General features: G+C 42.2%; 4 protein-coding genes across 6 annotated transcripts; 2 read left to right on the forward strand and 2 right to left on the reverse strand.

Annotated features, from left to right (window-relative positions):
* Nucleotides 1-3,506: 3,506 nt before the first annotated feature.
* On the forward strand, nucleotides 3,507-7,745 carry nlrc3l1 (NLR family, CARD domain containing 3-like 1). Of its 2 annotated transcripts, XM_084029061.1 has the most exons (7): nucleotides 3,507-3,567; nucleotides 3,910-4,129; nucleotides 4,494-4,595; nucleotides 4,743-4,820; nucleotides 4,914-5,022; nucleotides 5,120-5,360; nucleotides 5,573-7,745. In XM_084029061.1, the coding sequence occupies exons 2-7, from the start codon at nucleotides 3,957-3,959 to the stop codon at nucleotides 7,171-7,173; spliced, it is 2,304 nt and encodes a 767-aa protein (XP_083885187.1). In that variant the 5' UTR covers nucleotides 3,507-3,567; nucleotides 3,910-3,956; the 3' UTR covers nucleotides 7,174-7,745. The 2 variants fall into 2 exon arrangements, with proteins under 2 accessions (XP_083885187.1, XP_083885186.1); XM_084029060.1 differs by lacking the exon at nucleotides 3,507-3,567 and having other exon boundaries at nucleotides 3,590-4,129.
* A 64-nt stretch (nucleotides 7,746-7,809) lies between these two features.
* On the reverse strand, nucleotides 7,810-9,797 carry LOC311025909 (uncharacterized protein). Of its 2 annotated transcripts, XM_084029063.1 has the most exons (5): nucleotides 8,989-9,797; nucleotides 8,862-8,903; nucleotides 8,721-8,783; nucleotides 8,478-8,604; nucleotides 7,810-8,375 (listed from the first exon to the last, which is right to left on the reverse strand). In XM_084029063.1, exons 1-5 carry the CDS (start codon nucleotides 9,011-9,013, stop codon nucleotides 8,213-8,215), a joined length of 420 nt encoding a protein of 139 aa, XP_083885189.1. In that variant the 5' UTR covers nucleotides 9,014-9,797; the 3' UTR covers nucleotides 7,810-8,212. The 2 variants fall into 2 exon arrangements, with proteins under 2 accessions (XP_083885189.1, XP_083885190.1); XM_084029064.1 differs by lacking the exon at nucleotides 8,862-8,903 and having other exon boundaries at nucleotides 7,812-8,375; nucleotides 8,989-9,796.
* Nucleotides 9,798-11,698: 1,901 nt separating this feature from the next.
* On the reverse strand, nucleotides 11,699-19,013 carry rnf121 (ring finger protein 121). Its single transcript, XM_084029062.1, has 9 exons — nucleotides 18,854-19,013; nucleotides 17,384-17,421; nucleotides 16,706-16,847; nucleotides 16,149-16,303; nucleotides 15,953-16,060; nucleotides 14,362-14,482; nucleotides 14,143-14,276; nucleotides 13,133-13,234; nucleotides 11,699-12,215 (listed from the first exon to the last, which is right to left on the reverse strand). Exons 1-9 carry the CDS (start codon nucleotides 18,929-18,931, stop codon nucleotides 12,095-12,097), a joined length of 999 nt encoding a protein of 332 aa, XP_083885188.1. The 5' UTR covers nucleotides 18,932-19,013; the 3' UTR covers nucleotides 11,699-12,094.
* Nucleotides 19,014-19,742: 729 nt separating this feature from the next.
* Nucleotides 19,743-25,478, forward strand: LOC311025906 (ribonucleoside-diphosphate reductase large subunit). The gene is made up of 19 exons (XM_084029059.1): nucleotides 19,743-19,892; nucleotides 20,588-20,676; nucleotides 20,779-20,956; nucleotides 21,269-21,369; nucleotides 21,463-21,522; nucleotides 21,602-21,641; nucleotides 21,735-21,897; nucleotides 21,983-22,124; nucleotides 22,216-22,299; nucleotides 22,390-22,551; nucleotides 22,663-22,742; nucleotides 22,833-23,034; nucleotides 23,131-23,280; nucleotides 23,372-23,593; nucleotides 23,680-23,756; nucleotides 23,846-23,981; nucleotides 24,070-24,165; nucleotides 24,669-24,857; nucleotides 24,941-25,478. The coding sequence occupies exons 1-19, from the start codon at nucleotides 19,874-19,876 to the stop codon at nucleotides 25,127-25,129; spliced, it is 2,379 nt and encodes a 792-aa protein (XP_083885185.1). The 5' UTR covers nucleotides 19,743-19,873; the 3' UTR covers nucleotides 25,130-25,478.
* The last annotated feature ends 491 nt before the right edge of the window (nucleotides 25,479-25,969 follow it).

The raw sequence follows: 25,969 nt of genomic DNA on the forward strand, positions 1-25,969 counted from the left end.
GGTGATGCTGCTGGGTCGCTGCTGCTGGCCGACCTCCCCCCCGAACCAAACCCATCCCAGGAGCCTCCAGAGCCGCGGAGAACAACGCACAGACTGTCACTTCATAGCGGTGTCTGGGAAGGTTGGTCCGCTCCAGCATCCTCCCTCACACACGCAGACATGGAGGCGCAGCCGTCACCGTGCGACTCTGTATGACAGGTGATTAGTGCCACGGAGAGGCAGGAGGAGTCTGGGCGGGAGATGGGAGTTATACAGGTCCAGATTATACAGGATTTTAATAAGAATAAGTGTATAACATGTTAAAAGTATGTGATGACTTTGTTTAAAAGAAAATAATGGAATTTAGATTATTTAGATCAGTAGTTTTACTGTCAAACAGTAAACTGAAGTTGTGGTGCATAATAGTGTTAATTGGTAAACTCTTTAATACTATCTTACATGATCAAATTAACTTTCACTCCTGTTGATCTGAGTGTGGACAATCACATCCCTCATATCCAACATGTAGTCACCAGCCCATTGGTGGAATACAGGCAGCTACATGGACCTGTTTGACAGGCTAGTCCCAGGCCCTTCATGGTTAGCATGCCCCCATGGCTCTTACATGGATGTTGCGTCACCAAAAATCTATTTCTCCCACATACTCTGCTGCCGTGAGTCTTTAAAACGACACACCCTCAACACACAACTAACAGCATCAACTGTCTGAGAATAACTCATTGTTGTAAATGCATAATGAGAAATGTGACATTGCTATTCCTTATTTAATGGTTTATTTTGGAATATAAAAAAACAACAAAAAACGATGCACTTGCATAGAAACAGTTGAATTTTCCAAACATTCGGGTCAATTTTACGTTGCACAGCAGTTGATTTATGTATTTTAGTCTATTTCCAATCTGTGTGTGTGTGGATATAATGTAGGAGAGTAGACTCATTTGCCAGTTTTAGATTTGTTGCTGGAATTTAAACCAGTCTCAGAATCTTTTGCTCAAAAACCCTGATAGTCCAAATCTTGATCCCATCTATAAAACAACAAAATATCTCATGTCTTACAGCTGCAAATGGCTCATTTATAGTATAACAACAGTTTATATGTGTATATGAGTTGATGCCCTTTAGGAAACGGGCCCTTTACCATCCCCATCCTTAAAGGAACGCTAGTAGGAGTAGCTAATGGTAGGCTATAATAAAAAAGACATGATCCCTCACCTATGGATAGAATAAACTGGAAACATTACAGCCATTGATTGGCTCAGGTCTGTGTTGGTGAATGTCATAAAATAGATTTTCAATAGATTTCCTTTTGTTTTACTCTGCATTTGGACAAGTTCAACTTTGTTTCTGCAAGCGATGGAAGAAAAAACGGTCGATTTATTCTCCATAATGCACATGGTAATGTGTATACAACTAGAGCCAAAATATATCCACCACACTGGCAAGCCTGCCGATTAGTCCGTCCCTTCTCCTCCAAGCCTTTGGGCACTAATCACCCCTCATACCTGCACTGTTCCCTCCTTTGTCGCTGCTCACGCCTCCATCACACAAAGCGCAGTGTAGCGGTCACTAACCAGACAAGGAGGCTGACATGCGCCTCGGAGCTCCTCGTGTGTTGGTAAACAGCCTCGGGCTCCGATGTTCACAGCAAACACACTGGTTGAGCAAATACGAGGCCAGCGTTTAAACTCAGTCTCACAGTTCAAAAATACATATTCCGACACTGGTGAGCTGGCACACTTCCCGTTTAGATAGGCTTTTGTTTTCCTTTAGAGATGAATTTAGTATCTTTTTTTAAATTAGGTACACCCACTCCTTCATTCAGTAGAAAAACAAATTGTTAGTCTACAGCTCAAATGATGAAAAGCAGCATAAGTATTCACATCGGATCAATAGGCTGCAATGCAATTTTAGACTGAGAGCAACTAAACAGTATAAAGTGACAAAAACAAGAAAGTGCATGCATGTAACCCCTAACCAATCATTTACTGCCGATATGAAATAAGCAGGAAGATGGACCAATATAGCAGCAGCACCAACACTGACATTCAACATGATCAATAATCATAAATAAACAGGACAGGGAGTTATGTGAGACTCCATAATGTCATTGGAGATCACTTTCAAATGGAAATTAAAATACATATATACGATTATGGAATGCAAGCAAATAGACAGCTCTAATTCAACACCAGCTGTAATGCGTTTTTAACCTTTATGAATCACATTTTGCAGTATACCAACCAGAAGGACATCCCAGCACACAAACCCTCACAGTATGGATTATCAGCCATGTAGCAGCAGTGCAATAAATCAAGATGAAACGATTTGTGTTGTCGGGGATGCAATACATTTGCAATGAATTATATTCAAAAATGCTAATACCTTCTCATTTAGCTCATTAAAAACTAAATAAGGAACGCTTTTACACATCAAAGTCTGTATACAGGTCTTTCTTCTGCATAAGTGAAAAAGTTGTGTAATGCTTTTGTGCTACTGAAGAAGACCACATGTTTGAAAAAACAAATCTGGGGTTGTTGAGTAGAAGTGACACACACACTACGGTTCTACGGAGTATTTATTTTACTTGAAAATCATTTTAAATTTAATTACATTTTCATGTTTATTAGAATCACTACGATAAAATAAATACTCATTGTATTATTATAAATTATTAGCAAAAAAGCACAATAACTTCAATTCAAATTGATGCTCTGATTCTTTTTCACTGCTTTTACAATTATGATCGGAGATGAAACTGTGTGTTCATGGGATGACGAAGAGAGTGGAAAAAATAAATGTACACACAATGTCCATAATGCATTGCATAGACAGAAGAATGTATGTTGTTTACACTCCCGGCCTGTAGATGGCGAGAAAGTACTGTAATTAATATTTTTTTAGATCAGTAGTTTTACTGTCAAACAGTAAACAGAAGTTGTGGTGCATAAAAGTGTTAATTGGTCAACTTTATAATACTACCTTACATGACCAAATTAACTTTCACTCCTGTTGATCTGAGTGCAATGTGGACAATCATATCCAACATGTAGTCACCAGCCCATTGGTGGAATACAGGCAGCTACATGGACCTGTTTTACAGGCTCCTCACAGGCCCTTCATGGTTAGCATGCCCCCATGGCTCTTACATGGATGTTGCGTCACCAAAAATAAATGGGAGATTGCTATTACTTATTTTAAAAGTAAATTGTTTTTAGTCATATAATCACTACGATAACTACTAATTATAACTTATTAGCAAAAAAGCACAATAAGTCAACTGCAAACTGATATTCTGATTTTTTTAAATTGTTTTTACAGTTATTGTCGGAGATGAAATTATCTGGATGACGAAGAGAGTGGAAAAAACACACACACACACACACACACACACACACACACGCACACACACACACACACACACACACACACACACACACACACACGATGTTGAGCTATGCATAGGGAAGAATGCCTGTTGTTCACCCTCCCGGCCTGTAGATGGCGAGAGCAGACTCAGACGTTGGCAGTTTGGCTACTGACGTGATAGGAGAAGAAACTCACACGGAGGTAAGTTAACTTTTATTCTTGTATACGCCGTAAAGTATCCACAATGTTTTATGTAATAATCAAAGTAATTGATAATGTCAGTATGAAAGTGATGTTATCATTCTGTGTAAAGCGTACTGGCCTTATTCCTGGTTTGAGCCCTCGCGAACGTAGTTTCACCCCCAAACTCAAAGTTAACGTTAGCTTAAATCATAAACGCAGCATAAAATCCAGTTGATCGTAATAATAATAATAATAATTCCCACCATCTATACTCTAGATGGTGTGAAGTTTCGTATATACATCCTGATAGAGAGTTTGAGAACTGCTATATTGTGTTTGACGTGTTTGTTTCTTCCGCAGGTGCAGACAGGGTGCCGTCATGCTACTTGGTGGCTGACTCCGACACGATGGACGACGGGGAACTGGAGGCGGCGGCCGCGTCAGGCAGCTCCTCCGTCGGGGAAGCGGTGTCTGGTCGAGGGCAGAATGAGCCGAACGAAGACGACGACGATCTCTACTACATCCCAGAGAGACGACCTTCTCTGGACCTGGGGCCAAGCCCGATGGATACAAGCCACTGGTACGGCCCTTTTAATCTCATTTAAGGGCCCTCTCTCGCGAAACTAATATGACTTATGTGTAACAGCAACGTTTGATGATTGTATAAGAAAACAGAAGCAGGTTTATTGAGTTATCGATATATCTCTTCACATATCTGGATACCTGTTTAACAGTGTATGTGCCTGCATCTGTTCCTATATGTTAACTGTTAACTCCCCTATTAGAAGGAAAGAAAAAGGGATAAAATAAGTCCATGCTTGTCCATCGACCGAGATAAGTCTGTGTCCTCATTTCAAACACACTGGACTTTTAGAGCACTCAGTTTAAGATGTGGCCACTAAGAAATGAACAAACTGCCTCTCTTTTTTCTCCTTTCTTTCAAGGCATTATGTGGACAAGGCCTTTCCTCCGGCTCTGAGTTATGGGTCAATGACAAGTGAGGAGAACTTAAGCAACATGGATTGTGAAGATGGATCCTCTACGAGGTACAAACAAAACAAAGTATTTGAAGCTTGAAATCAGTCTGAAATGTCCATTCATGTTGGCAGTATGTGCCTTTCAATAGACCCCGTTGTAATGTTGAAAAACGACGTTGGACATCGTTTTAAGCCCTCTTGTCATCCTGGTTTCAGGGTCCAGCTGAACAGAGCAGGTTCATACTCTAGCTGCTACTCCTTGGATAGTGACGACTGTGAAAAAATAATCCCCAAGTAAGAAATACACCCATGTCATGGCACTTACACGCTCACACATGCTAATACATACTAAAATCTGTTTATATCTCTCCACTGTGGCCTCGCCAGGCATAAATGCAAAGATGAGACTGACTTAGAGGCTTCTGACACACCTGAGTTAATCCAAGACCCAAATGAGATGAGGCATCCTTCCTTGACAGTGAAATTCACTTTCACGGTGAGTTTGTGTTTCCCTTTTGTCTTGATGGATTAAAAAAAAAACTTAATCTAGTTGAAATCTGCAGCATTGCATTGAATCCTTCCTTTGGAATTAGGCTATTTCTGAAACCCTTGGGAAGCTGTCTGAGGACGACGTTAAGAGATTCAAGATGATTCTGTGGAAGCGTCACCCGCAGTCATTCAACACTCCTCCCCAAGGCATGGACTTGGTGGACCTCGTGGACCGGTTGCTCGAGTGTTTCAACCTGGAGGTTTCTCTGCAGATCACCAAAACCGTTCTTGAGGAAATCCGGCAAAAGAAGATGATTGATTATCTCCAGAATTTGTGCATCAGAAGTACGTAGGCTCCTGTGTCTCTGAATGTCTTTTCATTGTTTACTTTGGTTTATTTAATCTTAAGAAAGGGTTTATGTATAATAGATTTTTCAAAAGGCAAAGGAAATAATAGTCAAAGTGCAATTTAATTAATGCTTCCCCCAGTTCACCTTCAGTTTGCAGGAAATGAGAGAATCTTACATATTGAGATGCTTTCTTTTTTCTTTTTTCAGATGAAGTACGTCATGATTTGTGTGAGACTCTGAAGAGGACATACAGCGAAGTATGTGAGGATTCGGCCATGCAGGGAGAGAAGAGGCCCTTTGAAGAAGTCTTTACTGATCTCCACATAACCTCAACATGTGATAACGGCCCAAATATTGAACACGAGGTCATGACCATACAAAAGCTGGACAGCAACCGGGAAGCAGGGAGACTGCTTTCTACTAAGGAAATTTTGAGCACTGAAAGGCTGGAGGGCTCAAACCTAAAGTTCATGCTGATCACAGGAGTGGCTGGGTCGGGGAAGTCCATGGCGGTCCGAAGGTTAATCCTCGATTGGATAGAAGGGCGGTCCCACCAACACGTGTCCTTCCTGTTCCCTTTGCCGTTCAGGGAACTCAAACAGTTTGAGGATTCTAAAGTCTCCCTGTTGGAAATATTACAAACGTTCTACCCAGAAACCAAAAAACTGAGGGATGAAGACTATAGAAGCGAGGACTGCAAAATCATGTTCATCTTTGACGGTCTTGATGAGTACAACGGGAATCTCGACTTCCAAAACACACCGCTTCTCAGCGACCACACGGATCCCAGCAGCCTGAACGTCATCGTGGTCAACCTCCTCAGAGCGCGGCTGCTCTACCGCGGCCTGTTCATGGTGTTGTCCCGGCCGCAGGTCAAGCGCTGTGTTCCTTGGGATACGCATTACAATGAGGTAGACGTGCAGGGTTTCAGCGACCCTCAGAAGAACGAGTACTTTCAGAAGAGATTCAAGGACCCGGATCAAGCAGCTCGAGTGATTGCGTACATCGACTCCTCCAAAACCCTCCGCATCATGTGCCACCTGCCGTTGTTCTGCTCACTGGTGGCCGCCGAGTACCAGCTGGCACTCAGGGAACAGGGGCCGCAGGCGGAGCTGCCCAGGAGCATCACCTACATGTACACAAAGCTGCTGCTCGCGCTCACACGGCAGCTCCGCGGATTTAGAGCTCCACAGCATAGCTCCGATAAAGAGAGAGACTTCCTCATGAAACTTGGAAAGTTGGCCTTCAGCATGCAGGAACAAGGCCAGTTCAAGATCACCAAGTCCGACTGGAAAGAGGTTGGAATCGAAGCCGAGGAGGCGGTGATTAACAGCGGCCTGTGCACACAATACGTCACAAAGCCGTATGTCTTGTTTCAGGAGAAAGTCCTCAGCTTCATCCACCCCACCGTGCAGGAGTACCTGGCTGCCCTTTATGTGTTCCTCTCGTTTACGACCCAGGGGAAGAACGTTTTTGAGCAGCATCTGAAAGTCAGGGTCATGGGGATATTCAAGGCGCACAAGGCGATAGATTTGTACAAGAGCGCCGTGAACAGAAGCCTGCAGTGCGACGACGGCAGACTGGATATTTTCCTGCGTTTCCTGCTTGGAATGGGTCTCAAGACCAACCTGGAACTTGTCCAGCCGTTCTTCACATCGTCCGATGACTGGCCAACAGTCATTGAAGATGCTGCCGCCTTCATCGGCAAGAAGATAAAAGAAAATCGGCATCCTGGCAGGAATAGCAACTTGCAGCGCTGCATGGAAGAACTGGGCGTTCGCCTGAAAGGCAGCATCCACTCGAAGTGACTCTTTAAACACAAATCGATGCGCAAAATTAATTATGATACAGAATAATTATCAATTGCAGTAGTAGGCAAACCGTTTGAGACGTGCGCCCGCCCTGCTGGAGAAGCATGCTTATGCACTAATATGCTAATTTGAGTTTTGGAAATGCTTAATTAATGTGCATAAATGTCAATTTAAAGAAGCTGAAGATAAGGGTGCTTATTTTTGGAGTACATTTTTTATGAAGTATTTTTGATGGACATTATTAATTGTTGCTTGTGTTGCCAGCATATGTTTGATATGACTTGGTCTTAAAATTCTTGTTTTTAACTGCACTAGTAACACTAACACAAGCAATATGATTTGCCGTGCACCTTAATGTGATAGTTTATATTCTTAAATATGTACACATACAAAGTTTTACATTAATTGTTTGTTGGCTGTTTGCATTTAAGTTTTGGTATCTAATGCAGTACTCACCTTGAAGAGTTAATATCTCAGTATCTCATAACCATGGGGGGGTTTGAAATAAGTGGTACAAGCAACAATAAATCTCAAAGGAAGCTGCCACAGGCTTCCATCAGCACACCTGAGTTTGTGAAAGAATGAACGATTCGACTCTCATTATTGTCTCATTATGAGGTATATTTTAATATTGTTCAAAAGTATAGACATTTAAAAGGGCGTATCAGCAACCAGACACTGAAATGATACAAACACATCAAGTAGCTTAGCATTTAACTGTTACATTATTCTATATCCTGCAGTCAGTAGGTGGAAGCGTTGTGTGGCAGAGACATCTGAATGACTCATTTAGTGTGCACTCCGGAAAATGTGTTTCCTTTCAACAATCATTCTCAAAATGCAGAAACACATTTATATCAGGAGAGGGTAATAACACACAGTTTCTGTTTGGTTTCATGTTAAGTTATTCCTTCCAGAGGATCAGACCCACCCAACGGTGTAACACAGAATAGTACATTCACAGATACATTTGTTAAATATTAGTGTGCAAGTGAAACATGGCTCAGAGTTGTCCTGCTTTATAAGTCTGTGACATTCAGGCATTTGTCCGTCTTTGTCTTGCTGTTAATAATATGTTCTTTTGGGTCCTTCCAGCTGCATTTGTCACGACACAGGTGAAGGTGGATTTGAAGTCCTCCGGCGTGACTTTCTTCAACTGCAAACTCCTCTGTAGGATAATACCGCCGTCGAAAGTGGTTCTAAAACAAGTCGGTAGTTACGGTGTCATGCTTCATGTTGGTAGTTGCACTTAAATGGCTAAAACGGGATGCTCTGGTAAGGTGCATTAAGTTAATACTCACTCGTCCCCCTCCACTATTCGGTCTCTGCTGTCCAGGTCTTCAGGGAAAGCGCCGTTGACCAGCCAGTAGATGAGAGTCACGTCTGTACAGTTTGCAGATGCTTCACAGTAGAGAAAGATTTGCTCACCTGTAGGACAGAATACATGCAGGCTCATCACACAAGCTTCAATATATGTACAGAACCCCTTAAAAACAGCTTCATAAAAACCCAATAATTGATTCACATGTCGGTCAAAGCGTTACCTAGATGAGCTCTTTTCATGAGGTGCTCTCGTCCGATGATCTTTGGAGACTCATCCTGAGAAACTGAAGCACAAATTGAGGTTAGCACCCAGACATACCTGCGTAAGAGGAAAACATTGTCACTCACAAAATATACTCTACCTGGAAATCCATCTGCCATCAGCAGACACAGATATCCCAAAGCTGATGCAGGGATACAATATATTCACATCCCATGCCACAATAGAGTAAAAAAATGACTGATGTTGGTATAATTAGGTTTTATTACCTTTGATAATGGATGTTGGCTTCATTGTGACTCCTCCAGTGAGCGCTATCGGCTGTTGACTGCTGTCTGGGGTTATATGCAGACTCACTTCCCTACGCCCACTCACGCACAATGCGTGGACATACTGTACGTGGGGATTTCCTCAGAGATTAGCCCATACATGTTTGTTGACACACTGGTTACCTAAAACAAGCATGCTGACTAATTCACTGCTCGGTCTTGTGATTTAATATTGATTACAATAGTGTTAAAAAAAAAATACACTGCTCCAAATTCAGATCATACGTGATTCCTTCATCATGAATCTTGATGAAGGAATGATTCAAGATGAAAATATTTCCTGATTTTCATTGTGTCATTTCTTGAGAACAGAAAGACGTCATGGTCAATGGAAACCAAAATCATCACTGAGGGAAAGTAATATAAATCATCAGGAGCATGTCCCAAGTCTGGGCATGCTTCTGATGAGTCAGGGGATGGTGTGCTGGGGGTTCTCCTCCCAGACCTGGATCAGGGCATCAATGAGGTTCTGGAGACTCCGTAGTGGTACTTAGCCGGGTCAGATCCACCGATACATAACATCCCATAGGTGCTCAGGTGGATTTAGGTCAGTTTAACAGGGACCCCAACCGGCAGGAGGAACCCAGGGCCCACCGCACCAGGAGGAACCCAGGATCCACCGCACCAGGAGGAACCCAGGACCCACCGCACCAGGAGGAACCCAGGGCCCACCGCACCAGGAGGAACCCAGGATCCACCGCACCAGGAGGAACCCAGGATCCACCGCACCAGGAGGAACCAGGGCCCACCTTACCAGGAGGAACCAGGGCCCACCGCACCAGGAGGAACCCAGGGTCCACCGCACCAGGAGGAACCCAGGATCCACCGCACCAGGAGGAACCCTGGACCCACCGCACCAGGAGGAACCCAGGACCCACCGCACCAGGAGGAACCCAGGATCCACCGCACCAGGAGGAAACCAGGATCCACCGCACCAGGAGGAACCAGGGCCCACCTTACCAGGAGGAACCAGGGCCCACCGCACCAGGAGGAACCCAGGGACCAACGCACCAGGAGGAACCCAGGGAGGCCTGTGTGACCCTCCAAGGATTTGTCTCCCCAGACCATCACTGACTCACCACCCAACTGGTCATGCTGGATGATGTCACAGGCAGCATAACGTTCTCCACGCCTCTCACATGTGCTCAGTGTGAATCTGCTCTCATCTGTGAAGAGAACATGGCGGACCTGACAATTCTGGTGTTCTCTGGTAATTGAACTGTCGTGCTGGGCTGTGAGACCAGGTCCCACTAGAGGACATCAGGCCATCGCCCCCTCATGGAGTCCGTTTCTGGTAGTTTGTCTGGTCCTGTCCAGCTCTCCTTGTGTACTGGCCCGTCTCCTGGTATGTCCTCTGTTCTCTTGAGACTGTGGTGGGAGACACAGCAAACCGTCTTGTGACCTCACGTATACATGTGCCAGGCTATACATGTGAACCCGATTGGTCTGCAGGACACTAGCAGAAGCCAGAGCCTTGTTGGTGCTTGTCTTGCTTCTCCTCTCCATTCCAGCTGTTACCACTTTCATTTGCACCAAAGCAGCTCAAAGTGATTCACAATCCCTTGCTACCACACATTGACACCATGTGACTTGGTGTTCAACTGTGACGATTACGTTTTCCTTTCATTTTTATTAGCAGTGCATAATTTCCTCCAGAGGACAATAACTTTAAATGTTGATATAAAAGATATCTACAGAGGATCCAAACCCGGCGACATTTATTGACTGATCTTGATCCGAACATCGAGGACAAAACAATGATCATGTTAGCTTTGTCGTACAGTCCCTTTACTGTGTGAGTTGGAAGGAAGATCAGAGAGCTGGTCTGGTCTGCACTGTGACCAGTACCTGCAGAAACCAACCACCTTCCATCCTAGAGTAGAAAACACACAGATCACATGAAACTAAGACTCTTACTTAGTTAAAGGATCATCCTATAATATTTTGTCATTTGTCATAAATCATTTAGTTTGATCAGGGGGTGATTTTTGTGGAGTTCATTACTGGTGGTATAGATTTCATCTGGGCTTCCTAGTAGATCCAATTTCAATATTTTCTCACTTACTTCCGGTGGTATTTAGCCAATGCAGATAGTTTGGGTTTTAGTCGACCTGGTTTGGGATATCCATCCCTGAGATTTCTGCCTCCACCAGAATACAGCAGAGCTGGAGTCAATTTAGTTTTAAAAATGTCACTTTTGCATAATCCACAGAACACACGGTCAACAGTTTTACAGGTACTATTTCTTTAGTAGAAAGTAGTTCCAAAGAAAACAGCTGGTTCCTCCAAACAACAACTTTCAACATACAACCAAAGAGAGGAAGTGTCTTCTTCTACTTTAGGTGACCTTGTTTGGTAAAAAATGCTATTCCTCCCCTCCACATCCTCCAAATGTTAGATATTGGACAAAGGCTCAAAGTTCATATGTTTTTCCCGTTGGTATGGATGAGTGTCTGTATACACTGACATTTTGAAATCCTGTGTTTTCATTTGACTACTGTATGAGGATTCCTCCGTTTAACCCCCCCTCCCCCCCAAATGATGACAATGCTTCCCGTCACATGACGCATGACTGGCTGAACTTAGGACATGAAACCAGTGGCGGCCATACGTACATAAATAACTTAATCTGTGTGACCAATCAGCTTGATTTCCTTTCCATCTTTATTAATCATGTGTGCTAGCCATTAGAAACTCCAGCATGATCCTTTAACTAAGAATTCACAAACACTTAAGACATAAATTAGTAAAAAGCACCTCTCTAATGATTTTTAGAACCGCTTTACTAGGCCATAAGATGCACAAACCAATTATCAAGGTGTGACGCTGTGTGAAGCAGATCCAGGGGAAATTGACACAGACATCCAAATTCTGATTACCAATAAAATTCAAATAAACTGTAAATACAGATATGTGCCTATAAATATATACAAAAAGTATAGACACTTTTTATTGGTGTTTTAGTTCAATGTTAGGCCCTCAGTCTTTTGAGCCAGTGCATATCATCTCCATATGGTGTGTATGTCCATTTTGTGACAGTCACATGTCACTCCAGACCCAGGACGTAGTTGATGCCTTGCACAAATCCAATGATAACCGGCTGCCAGGCCACCAAGTACCGAAGCCAGTCTAAAAGTTGTCCATACATGACATGTGGCCTCTCCCAGCTAAAACAAAATGGGTTAAGGAAAATCAAATAAATCCGTCGACAGCAATCAAAACTGATTAATAAATGAGTCACAATATGAAGCCTTAACATACACCACACGACTGAGAGGAGATAGAAACCTCTTTCAGCCTCTGGGCTTTATATCCACGTTGCCTGAAGGTCATTATACTCTTGAAATAGTCACTTCTTTGTCTTTTTGTCACGGTCTTACAGCCAGAAACATGATAAATGTCATGTTTCCAGCTTGATTTACACATTTTGCCTTACAACATTCAAATGAAATCAAAATTTCTGAAAATGTATAAAACATAAAAAAACTAGAAAAGTGAACTTCAGAATAACAATTCTAAACAATCTCAGGTATAATCAATCATCTTCCAGGTCACACACCAAGTTAATTGACCTCCACCTTTTGAATTATTTTTCTTGAATGTTGTAAGGCAAAATGTGTAATTATGGATTTTATGCATTATCATTTCAGGCTGTAAGACCATAAAAGTGACTATTTTTAAAGGGTATGATGACTTTCTTTAGGCGCTGTACGGTACAGAGGTTTACTGTTTTCTGAAGTGTAAACTCTGAACTACAAAAGAGGAACAGGAACTTGGTATACAAGCCATAAACTTTTCATATCTCATTCCAAAAACCTGTCTGAAAATTTTACCTAAACTTTGCTGGCAGAACTTCCCTTGTGTTACAAGAAAGACATTTCTCCTCCAGTGACTCAGCATGACTAAGCGTTCTGAGCGTAATTATCCATAATAATGTCCACTTTAGGTTTCGACCTACATGATCTCTAAAATGACGGTGATTAACTCAAGAATCACGATGATATTCAAAAACCTAAACATTGAAACAATGCAGCACAGAAATACAAACGTGTATATCTCACATGTAGGACAGAAAAAAGGATACGGGTTACTGAACATCCTCTTCAGGTCCACCTTTTCTTTGCAGTACGGACACATCTGCTTCTTTCCAACGATGCACCATCCTCTTATGCAGAACTCATGGAACCTGGATGTGGAGTTAAGGCTCAACGTTGTTGTACAAGAGGCAAACATCGGCTCATAATGGCCTTACTTTGGAAAGTGAACCTCTGGCAGCAGTTGAAATCTGAAAACTTATTACATTTGTAGCCATTGTGCATCAACTTGTTTGATCAACACTAATATGTTAACAGAAATATTAGTACCGTGTAATGTTTTTTTGTATAGTATTTTATAGTATGAAGTAAACAGGATTTGATATGAAATTCACCTCTCATAATTACGATTGCTGGGCTATGTTCACATTTGAGGATGGAAAAAAAAAAGACATCAACAATATATTGGCCAAGATTTGTTTTTAACTCTATTACAGTAGTAATACAGTAGTTGTTGAAGATGCCCCAAAGAAGTTCTGCCATATTTTGCAGATGCAATAATCATCAAATTTGACAGTAAGGGTTCGGGGTCAGATAACAGCAAATACTGAACATCAATTTGTATTATTAATTACTCAAATATCGCAAATTAGTCATCAAGTTAATAAACCAATATAAGGCAATAATATCTGCCTACTGATTTATGATTGGGGCTCTATAATTATTACTCAAAGCATGAAATTCTCTACCAATTTGTAAAAAGTTATGTTATTTAGAGTGGACAAGCACGGCAGATAATCATGGGGAAGTAAAACAAATTCAGACGAACAGCCTGTCATAACATCAACAGTCTGACATAAATGTCAAGTTAGATAACTCTGCCAATTCCCCTTTGGGCAGCTAATTAAGTAAACAACACTGTTCCAACACAAACCTGCAACTATGATGACTGCTGCATCTTTTATAGACGTGACATATTCCATCACTCAACTCCACTTCTCCATCACTGATAAAAAGAGATAGTAGCATGGAAATATGTCTATGTCACATGGAAGGATACACATGGTTGCAGGATAATCTGTAGGTGTTCTCAATAATGCCCTCTTCACTGACATCTACGAGGATGGGCTGACCGCACACAGCACAGATGTTGTCAGAGAGGTGCTTGGTTGGCATGCCAGATGCACTGTAATACTAACAAAAAGAAAAGAACAGAGATATAACAGACGACATGTAAACCAACAGTAATTGCCTCCAAAAAAACAAAGTGTCTACTTACTCCAACAGTTGAAGCCATGAAGTCTGCACACATCTCTGCAAAGTCCCTCCCCAGGACGCCGTAGTACAGACCGTAGAACAGTAGTGACACGCCAAAGTCCATGGCATCCTCCGGCTTTATTCTGGACAGAGAAGGCACTGTATGGGAATCATTGCTCGGGTACTTTTATTTAGGTGAGGGAACAGATGTGTCCCTTTTCCAATGTACAGCAAAAATGTATTCATTTGTTTTAAATTATTCTATGTTGACATTTAAAAAAAAACCACAACACCATTTTACATATTTGTATGTGCAGACAGAAGCTGCAAAAAATCTGTTTTGATTATCAGTCTTTCCAGAAACCAAGAGTATTTCAAGTGAGGCGGCAGTTCTCGGGAGGAAGTGGGAAGTTGTTGGACTGTCCGATAGCACACAAAAGTTCTTGAGGTAGACAATCCTGCAGCACACTGAAACATCGACTATGATGAGAAAAATGTCCCCGTTTTGAATTTACAACTGTGAAAAATTATGCCAATGTAACATTTGCAACTTTGCTAAACTAATGTAACCATAATAGATCTAGTTAGAGGTTCTTTGTCAAGAAATGTATGACTGCTCACTATTTTTTTAAGCTGTAAACAGACCCTTGTTCACTCAGAGGTTTTCACGAGTGGACTAGGAATATGCTAATTTTAAATTTGGCTTAATTTAGCAACTTCCCATTCCTGTTGATACACAGAAAATATAAAAAGCTCGTTCTCATTTTTTCTGACTAGGAACACTGAAAAAGAGACATTCGTCATTTTCCTCGTCTATGGGGAAGTGTCTTTGATAACTACGTATGGTTTTATGCCATAACCAACGATACAATCATACAGTGATGATGCGAGTATCAACTTATCACATGATGTTTGCTTTACTTCTCATACAACATGAGTTTATCTTTAACACATACACCTGAGATATCCAATCTATTTATGTTTGATGATGCTGCCGTGTTATTGTTTTGTTTTGTTTTTCTGTATATCACAAAAAACATATAAAACTATGATTGCTTTGTGAGAGACATGTATTCTATCCAATGTGCACTTGGCAATAAAAAGAATAAAAAAAAAATAATAAAAAAAAAAAAACACATACACCTGAGGTCAGTTATGGATTGAAAACACCGCGGAGCAGGCATTTAAAGTGTTATTATTTGCTCTTTTTCTTGATTAAGGCAGTCACATTCTGGTATGTGCTGGATACAGCTAGTGCTTCAAAAGACAACCAACCACAGAGCCAGCTTATAAAAGATGTCAAATAAAGAACTGAAGAGTAAAGCACCCATCAATTAGGAATTCAGATGACTGGTGGATGTAGAAGTGATGATCAAAAGGTAAAACCACACCATCTAATGGCAGCTAAGTAATACACACGTGGGACAGAGACCAAGAGGAAACTGAACTTTACACATCCTCAAATGACATGCTGGAAACGATGACTACTACTGACAACAGCAGCCAGCAGTTTGAATGGTCTCATTTTCAATAGTGCAAGTAAATATCCACCTAAATGTTTACTTATGCTTCATTTAGCACAACTGAAATGATATGGAACCGACAATACATACCTGAATATTAGGTTTATACCAAAAAGTGTAAACATGACGACACTATAGCCAATTATTCCCGTGGCATAGCTGATCTTGTAGAGGAGGAGGAACCACTTATACACCAACCTACAGTCATCAAAGAAGAGGAATGTGTTAGAGTATGTGAGGCAGACCTCCATTTTCAGGCTTTGATCCAGGTACATGACTGTTATACCTCGGTGTGGTGCAGGCCAGTGGCTTGCGGGTGGCACGGAAGGAGATGTACGCTGTGATGACAGAGAAGATAAACCATGTGGTCAGGAACCTCCACCAGTGAAGTTTGGTGGTAAAGTAGAGAGGAACTACCCACATCTGGAACAGAGTCACCAGCTACAAGACAGCAGAGTGTACATATTAGAAGAGCAGTCCTCAACCACCAGGCTGGGGCCCATTGGTGGACTCCACAGTGCCATCTTGTGGAGCACAGAGATACTGCCAAATGGTTAGATTCCTTCTTTTTAATTGGGGAAACACAAAGAGTTATTTTTATTTAGAAACTGTGCTTAATAATTCAGATGAATTAAAAAACAAATGCCATTCATCCTTTATGAGGAAACATGTATTTATCTCTCTGAATCTCTCTACACATTCTCTCTAATTCTCCATCTCTGCAAATACACACACCCTTAGCTCAGAGGTAAATTGGGGCTGAATCCAAACCACACACACTTTTAAGTGTTCCCTTCCAAACTTTGCATACAGAGCTTCAAACATGCGGCTTGTGTGTCTTACATTGTATGACTTTGCATGTCTCTGTTTCCACTGCACAAGGAACAGCTGGGCGACGACGAGGGTGACTATGAGGATCAGCACCATCTCTGCGTGCATGGCCTCGTGACCTTTGTGTTTGGCATGCATTCTTGCATGCTCCACTCTGTGGAGGAAAAAAAATGTTAACTAATGTAATGCAACTAATGTTACGCAGCTAGGAGCCCATACACAACAATGCATGAAAGGCACGCCCTTAAAAATGGTCAGCTCTAGGGCAATAATGGTAACCTGTATACTGAGACTAGCCAACCCTCCAGCTCACAGTATTTTCTGATATTTTTTTCATTTGTCAGAAGTGGGTGGAAAGCAACTCCCTGTGTAATCTAAGAGTTCTTGATAAGGATATATCATACAATCAGCACTGCTCTCGCTCTCTCACACTCGCACTCACACAATTGTACATAGTCCATTATTTTTGCATTTGTTTTATTGTATTTTGTATTGCTTTGTTATTTGCACTATCATCTTTGCTGCTGTAACCCTGCAAATGTCCCCACTGTGGGACGGATTAAGGATTATCTTATCTCATCTTATATAGTTATTTTCTGTGCCTTTGAGTTATAAAACTGATTACATAATCATAGTTTAATATGTTAAAATAAATAAATGATCCATTAAAAGTCTGGCAAATATACAAACCTCCACTTCTCTTCTGGTGAGAGTTTGGACGCATCAAACTAAAAAAAGGAAAAAGAGAAAATAATGACAGTATTAAATAAGCAGCTGAACAAACGGATAACAAAACCGGTTGTGGAAAATGACTGCTTCTGCAGTGTGCCTTAGAGCACCGTACAAACCAAATTTGGACATAAAAACAATATTATATCATCAAACCACTGCGTTGAACATCACCTATCACCCAGTTGTCTTAATCTCAGTACTAACATTGCATACCAGTTAGAGAGCAGATAAAACAACTACTTGAATTCAAACATTGAACTTCTGTACAGGGATACAAAATGCATGCCTGTTAAAGCTGGGTGAAAGACACCCGGCTCCTAAATGTCTTTACCAAGAGCTAAGTTATTCAAACTGTGTGGTTAGCAGTCACACTCCCTCACAAGCTGTTGGGCTAGTTTAGCTACTTTAACATGGCTGAAATTAACGGCTGAAGGCAGTAACTGATGCAACTTACTCGTATTACTACAGCTTCCTATCTGCCAAAGAAGGCTCACGCAGGCTGCCTAACAAGTATCCAACTATAGGTTCACAATCTCTTTTTTTGCTGAAATCACACTAACTATGCAAAAACATTTCCATGTTTGATTAAAACATGTTTCATTCGCAAAATGAATACATTTTTGATTACTTGTATGCTCCTTAACCACTTTATATAATAAGAGGCAAAAACAAAACAAAAAAAACAGGCCACCAAGGTACATTAAGTGCCCTAATGATAGATTTCCAATCAAACCACAAACCCTATAATCACCAGTGAAACAAACACTAATGGGCATGTTGTCAGCCTGTTGGGATGCTAGTAACCAACACAGCGAACTGTCAGCTTTTAACTCTGTGGTGTCATGCTGTGAGCTCCTGCTCCGATGTTTGACATCCAGGTGTGGCGACCAGAAGATTGAAATCGCACAGGAAGTGGTTTGGTTGCTTCCCCTGTCTTGACACAAGTGAGACGCCTCTTGGCCCTTTGCACAGAAAAGGCAATACGTGACCTTTAACCCGGTCAGCCACATTAGCTTCATTTGTTGAGGTAATTGTTGAACGTAGCTCTGGAATCAAGGGTGCGAACGGAACCCTGTAATAAATGCTAGCTCTATTTTTAAACAGCGACTGCGCTACCGTGACCAAAGGAAAGCAACTCGGTTTCATGATTTGGATGTTAGCCGGCTGGCTAGCTTAGCATAGAGAAAGCAGGGCGTTTCTCGCTAACACAGCGGTTCTGTCGAACGATCATTTACGTAGAAGGCGCATTTATCTAGACCCCATGCCTCTGCTTGGTAAGCAGATCGCTAAACAGCAGCTAGCTGCTTATGCTAGTTCAGACCGTGAGTAACATTATCAATGAGTTCCGAGCTGGCAGCGAGCTAGATCTCCAGTATGAATTCACCTCCATGTTATATCTGCCGCCTCGCTGTGAAACATGACTCTCACCTGGTGCGGTTCATCGTGATGCGGCAGCCCATGGTCGTGCTCTACACCATCAACCTCCACCTCAAACACCCCGGCCATCTTCGGAGTGCTGCTTTACCGTTCCGGTCCATTAGCATTAGCAACGAGCCTAAGAGGGTCACATCCGGTCTTTCTAGCTTTTTTCTCCTTCAGAATAAAATGCGGACATAATGTAGGTCAAATAGCAACTGCAACTTCCTGAATATGTTGCTCAGTGTTTCGTCAGTCTATAGCTTGCAAGGCATACAATAATATACTGAGGTTTCAAATATAGTTTATGATATTTAGAGTTGTGTAAAGAGATGTGCTTATTTAACGTGATATGCTTGTGAGAGGGTTAGTATTTTTGATATTAATAACACTAAGACCTATATACTATTAATTGTAATATTTATAGTATCCTTTAATTTTTATTACATTTCTTGAACGGTGCAGTGAGTTTTCTGAAGTGCTATTAAAATTGATCATCATCACTCCAGCTGTCCTGCTTTAATACATTCATGGAATAGTACATTTTGTGTATAGTCTTGCCATGATGCTCTTTTTAAAGAATATTAATATACTATAAACATGTATTCGTGTATTAAACATAAGGAGGGAAATGGACACGATTATGTGATTCATGCCTTCACATGCGGCGGTTGGAGATTTGTATAATGCAACACACAGCACATATAAAGCAATCCATATCCTAATATTACGTTATCGAATTATGAAAGGGGTTTAAAAATATCCCGCCAGGAAACTGTGGAACCGGATAATGTGAACGCGTCCGATTGTGATGTGATTGGTTAAAAGGGCCAATGGAGTCTTCTCTGATTGGCTGAGCCGATAGCACAGTGCAGTGTTACTGGCTCGTGTGTCGTTGGCGCCCTCAGTTTGAGATTCAACCGTGTGGACCGATTGTTCTCGTTGTAATAACCTGCTAGAACAACTGTGTGTTTTATTCGTCCGGAAGCTGCAAATATATACAGTAGACAACTGCTGTCTGAAGGAACCAACATGCACGTCATCAAGCGAGGTAAAGTAGTTTAATAGTTTAGCTTTCTCCCAAATACTAACGGATAATTAAATGTTACAGTGCGGGGATGTGAAGGACTTGGGAAAATGTTAAAATATATGCAAACCGCGATAAATGTTAATACCTGTAAGAAACATCGCGTATTAGTCTTCAGCTTAGTTTCAGTTATGTTTAAGGTGGGTTTTTTGTTAGTGTTTCCGTCGAGAAACCAAACAAAGACTTGAGTTATGAAAGGACAAAAACTGAAAGTGTATGTTCTCAGTTTGCAGCTGGGATTAGTGTTGAATAATGTTGTTTGAACAGAAGCGACACATCCGAGGCGTTACATGAATGCTTGGTTTCTGATGTTTAAGCGTGTTTTTCACAGTAAAGACGTTGACAACTCCCCTCTGATGAATGCTTTGAAGAGGGCTATTATGTTGTGTTTGGCATCCGTGTCATTGGCGCGAAACAGCGAGGTTTTGTTGTCATAACAACCGGTAAGACAGGTGTTTCAGGGCGGGCTTCCTGTGTATTGATTAGGAGAGGGAATCCAATTAACAGCCACAGTTCATCAACTATTCTCCTCAGAAACTGACCAAATATGTTTTAATATTGTGTGTGTGTGTGTGTGTGTGTGTGTGTGTGTGTGTGTGTGTGTGTGTGTGTGTGTGTGTGTGTGTGTGTGTGTGTGTGTGTTTGTGTGTGTGTTTCAGATGGACGCCAGGAGGGAGTTACTTTTGACAAAATCACATCTCGCATCCAGAAGCTTTGCTATGGACTCAACTCTGACTTTGTGGACCCTGTAAGTTCAAACAAATATAAAGTAAAAAACAACAACATAAAATGAGGTAAATGAGTCACACTGTTGACTCAGATTCAGTGATGTTGGACCATGTTTCTGCAGGCTCAAATTACAATGAAGGTGATCCAGGGTCTGTACAGCGGAGTCACCACTGTGGAGCTGGACACCCTGGCGGCAGAGACCGCTGCCACCCTCACCACCAAACACCCTGACTATGCCCTCCTGGCCGCGCGAATTGCAGTGTCTAATCTACACAAAGAGACCAAGAAAGTATTCAGCGGTAAGTGCTAAGTTTTAGGTCACCATTGGAAGGAAACAATACAGGACTTTGTAACAGGATGTATGATGAATGTGTGTGCAATAAATGTGTTTAGAAATAGGAATTTGCATTGAAATAAATTACACCATTAATGCACTACATTAATTTTGCCATCTTGCGCTAATCAGTTGAATGGTTATTTGATGGCCTAAACAATACCCACACTCATTGAATATATTTGCAGTGAGAAATAGCACTATTGATTTCTTTTCTCTCTCTCTAAAATGTTCATATTTACTTCTATCACACGTTCTTTACTCTTTGCAATTTTAGATGTGATGGAAGACCTCTACAACTACGTGAACCCCTTAAATAAACGGCACTCTCCCATGATCTCCAAGGAGATGCTCGACACTGTACTTGGAAACAAGGGTGTAAGTTGCTTTTTCTGATGTGTTTTGTTTATGTTTTCAAATATGAAGTCGCTGTAATCATGTTGAGCTTTTTTTCCCCTCTATCCTCTGCAGCGCCTCAACTCAGCCATCATTTATGACAGAGATTTCTCGTACAACTTCTTTGGCTTTAAGGTATTTTTTTTATTTCATTTTACTTCTCTCAAGCAGATACTTTGATCATAAATCTAATTGGCCCTTTTTGCTCTAATAGACTCTTGAGCGGTCGTATTTGTTGAAGATTAACGGCAAAGGTGAGCCTTGGTTTTCCTATAGCTCATTGAGAAGCGTGTTATTTGGATATTTTTAATAGTTTATTTGCTAATGAATCCATTTTTATTCTGTAGTTGCTGAAAGGCCCCAGCACATGCTAATGAGAGTGTCCGTGGGGATTCACGAACAAGACATTGATGCTGCCATTGAAACGTACAACCTGCTGTCAGAGAAGTGGTTCACCCATGCCTCGCCTACTCTGTTCAACGCCGGCACCAACAGACCTCAGCTGTCCAGGTAAAGATCCGGGTTTACCAAATCTCTGATGCTCCCTTCTAAACTTGCTCTCGCCCCCTAATCGGATTTGTTTATGTTGTTGCAGTTGTTTCTTGCTAACCATGAAGGAAGACAGCATCGATGGTATTTATGACACCCTGAAGCAGTGTGCACTCATCTCCAAGACAGCTGGAGGTATTGGATTGGCAGTTAGCTGCATCAGAGCAACGGGCAGTTATATCGCTGGGGTGAGTTACATGCATACCACAGGGATTCAAATCCAGCAGATACAGAGGAGCTTTGGTCTTTGTCTTACTTAAAATGATCCTTGTTTCTCAGACCAATGGCAACTCCAACGGGCTGGTTCCGATGCTTCGGGTCTACAACAACACGGCACGCTATGTCGACCAGGGTGGAAACAAGGTAAAGACGTGCGGTACACGCTGTCATGGAGCTGGACATTGTTAATCTAGATAGTAGGTCGGGTAGTAATGAATCACCATGTGTGTTCAGAGACCTGGGGCCTTCGCTGTGTACCTGGAGCCATGGCACTTCGACGTGTTTGACTTCTTAGAGTTGAAGAAGAACACCGGGAAAGAAGAGCAGAGGGCCAGAGACCTGTTCTTCGCCATGTGGATCCCAGACCTGTTCATGAAACGGGTGGAAAACAATCAGGTGAATATCCGAAGGGAATCGCCCTCCTGTTCCATATTCTTCTCTATGTTTTCTGATGGGTGTGATGGTTTGAGGCTCCTGCTGAAAATGTTCCCTCTCCTGCTCCTGTAGGACTGGTCTCTAATGTGTCCCAGTGACTGTCCTGGATTAGAGGAGTGCTGGGGAGAGGAGTTTGAGCAGCTCTACACTCGGTAAGACCGGCAAAGCAAACCCTGTTTTAAACAAATGGCTCATTTTCCAATCGCTAACTAACCCGCCCCCTGTATCCGGTCTCTCCTAAGTTACGAGAAGGAGGGCAGGGCTAAGCGGGTGGTGAAGGCTCAGCAGGTGTGGCACGCCATCATTGAGTCTCAGACGGAAACCGGTACACCGTACATGCTCTACAAGGATGCCTGCAACAGGAAGAGCAACCAGCAGAACCTGGGCACCATTAAATCAAGCAATCTGTGCACGGAGATCGTAGAGTACACGAGCAAAGACGAGGTGAGGGGCAGCAGGTGTCGTTGTTTTTGCAATATCTAAATCAGCCATTACATTATTTTGTTAATGCTCATCTGGCTCGTTCCTCCTTCCACTCAGGTGGCTGTTTGTAACCTGGCATCTATTGCCCTCAACATGTACGTCACCCCGGAAAAGACCTTTGACTTCAAAAAGCTCGCATCTGTCACCAAAGTCATTGTCAAGAACCTGAACAAGATCATTGAAATCAACTACTACCCAGTGATTGAGGTATGCGTTCGTGTGGTGTTGCTTCTTTTTTGTGACAACCATGGGTCTTATGTGCTCTGTGAACAAGTGGCTCTTCTGTCCCGCTTCACAGGCTGAAAGGTCTAACAAGCGTCACAGACCGATTGGAATCGGTGTGCAGGGTCTGGCTGATGCATTCATCCTCATGCGGTATCCGTTTGAAAGTCCAGAGGCACAGTTGCTCAACATACAGATCTTCGAGACCATCTACTACGCCGCCCTGGAGGCCAGCTGTGAGCTGGCGGCGGAGCTCGGCCCTTATGAAACCTATGCTGGCTCTCCTGTCAGCAAGGGAGTGAGTAGTGTTCACAATGTCTAAAATCCATCCTGGGATGCAGTTTAGCAGTTTGGCTCAGATCCTAACTCATTTTTGATTTCCAGATCCTTCAGTATGACATGTGGGATAAAACCCCAACGGATCTCTGCGACTGGAAAACGTTGAAAGCCAAAATTGCCAAGTAAGTCTTCCTCGTTAGTATTTATCATTTCTACTGTACTTGATGAGGAGATTGTAGCTCATCCCTGCTTCTCCCCCGTGTGTCCTCAGGCATGGTGTAAGGAACAGTCTGCTCTTGGCCCCCATGCCCACAGCTTCCACTGCCCAGATACTGGGGAACAATGAGTCCATTGAGGCCTACACGAGCAACATCTACACCCGCAGGGTGCTCTCGGGAGAGTTTCAGGTCAGCAGGAATGCATTCGCTTCTCTGAGTCTCCAAGTGTTTCCATATGGGCAAAGGTGTCTTAGTGTCTTCTCTGTCGCTCCCCTAGATTGTGAATCCTCACCTGCTGAAGGACCTCACAGAGAGAGGACTGTGGACCGATGACATGAAGAACCAGCTGATTGCTCAGAACGGGTCCATCCAGGTAAATGGTCGGACTTAGTTCCATTTTAACTGATTAAGGTGGAGTGAAGTATAACGAATGCTGAATAGAACATTTTTAGGTGACCAAACTGTTCCAATTAACTTTCATGAACTGAAAACACACTGAAAAGGTTTAAAATGTGAGATGAAAAAACACAGACAACTCGCAAGACATATGCTGCCTTATTGTCTGTTTCACTCAAAATTGAGCATAATTCACAAAGTGGATGTCATGCTGTATTGAAGAAGACTCAAAGTGTGATTGAGACCATGAACCATGTTTACCGAGGTAATAAAGTGAGAAGTAGAATCATTTTCTCATAGACTTCTATACAATCTGACTTCTTTATGCAACAAACATTTGCCCCCTGCTGGCTTTTAGGAAGAATTAAGGCTCTTTAATAATGGCTTCACTTTTCAGACGATTACAGTATTAAGTCACATTAGTGTATACATTAAAATGACTTGCTTTTTGGTGATCACCAACATCTGGCTTGTCCACAGAATATTGAGGGGATCCCCGACGATCTGAAGCAGCTGTATAAAACCGTGTGGGAAATCTCCCAGAAGACTGTCGTCAAGATGGCGGCCGATCGCGGCGCCTACATCGACCAGAGCCAATCCCTGAACATCCACATTGCAGAGCCCAACTATGGCAAACTGACCAGCATGCACTTCTATGGCTGGAAGTTGGTAAGTCCGGAGGAATACAGGCTTGATGTTTGCTGCTTCATAGTGACAAACAACATTTAATACGGATCTACTTTTCTCTGAAGGGTCTGAAAACCGGCATGTACTACCTGCGGACGAAGCCTGCCGCCAACCCCATTCAGTTCACCCTCAACAAGGAGAAGTTAAAGGAGGCCCAGTCGACCAAGACCGCGGAGGAGATCAGAGAGAGCAACATCGCTGCCATGGTGTGCTCCTTGGCGAACAAAGACGAATGCCTGATGTGTGGTTCCTAAGTGAAGCGTGGGTCGCTCACATCAACAAACTCCCCCTTATCACCAGCTCCCACATTGAAAATGTATTTTTGGAAACGGGTTCTTTTTATTTGTATATGATGTAACGAGGGTTTTACATATGCCGCTGTCTTCAGGTCACAAATATTTTGTCTTTATTTAAGATTTTCATCATGAATTGTGTTGTATGCATGTTTGTACAGAATGAATACAAGGAATTCATATTCATTAATATTAGTGTGTTTTTTTAATCAAGTTTTATAATATGCGTGTGATTAATGAACTTTACCCTGCCTGTTGTCATGGGAATTTGTTTTCTTGGGTCCAGAAAAATAAACGTGGACAATCTTAATTTAAGTCTCATTTATTGGTCTTGCTATTGTCAAGAATATATTAAGCTTTTTATATATATATATATATATATATATATATATACACACATATACATATACACACACACACACACAGTATATGTAGTCCTGCATTTTTTGATGCAGGAACATTCTTAATATATCTTGTTTTTAAGGAAACGAGAGGCCGGGAGGAGGGTTTTCTGCCCCTGAGGACGGTCTACCAGATGGCGATTATCATTGGCTGGTGATACGACATGCCTGTGTGTGTTTGATATGGATTTCATTTCCTGTTGAATGATGTTGAGGTTTTTGTGTGAGATGGCAGATCAGTACAGACACAATAATGAAAATACTCAACAAAGGACTAGACGTTAGGTTTTTCCATAGAGTCCGGCTGGGCTGTGCCTCGGGACAGGAGATGCTGCAGGTGATAAATTAATGAACCGCTGTGTTCATGCATTCGGCCTCATGGGAGCAGTTTGTGTAACGC

The sequence above is a fragment of the Eutrigla gurnardus genome, assembly GCF_963514095.1.
Source record: "Eutrigla gurnardus genome assembly, chromosome: 15".
Classification (NCBI taxonomy): Eukaryota; Metazoa; Chordata; class Actinopteri; order Perciformes; family Triglidae; genus Eutrigla; species Eutrigla gurnardus.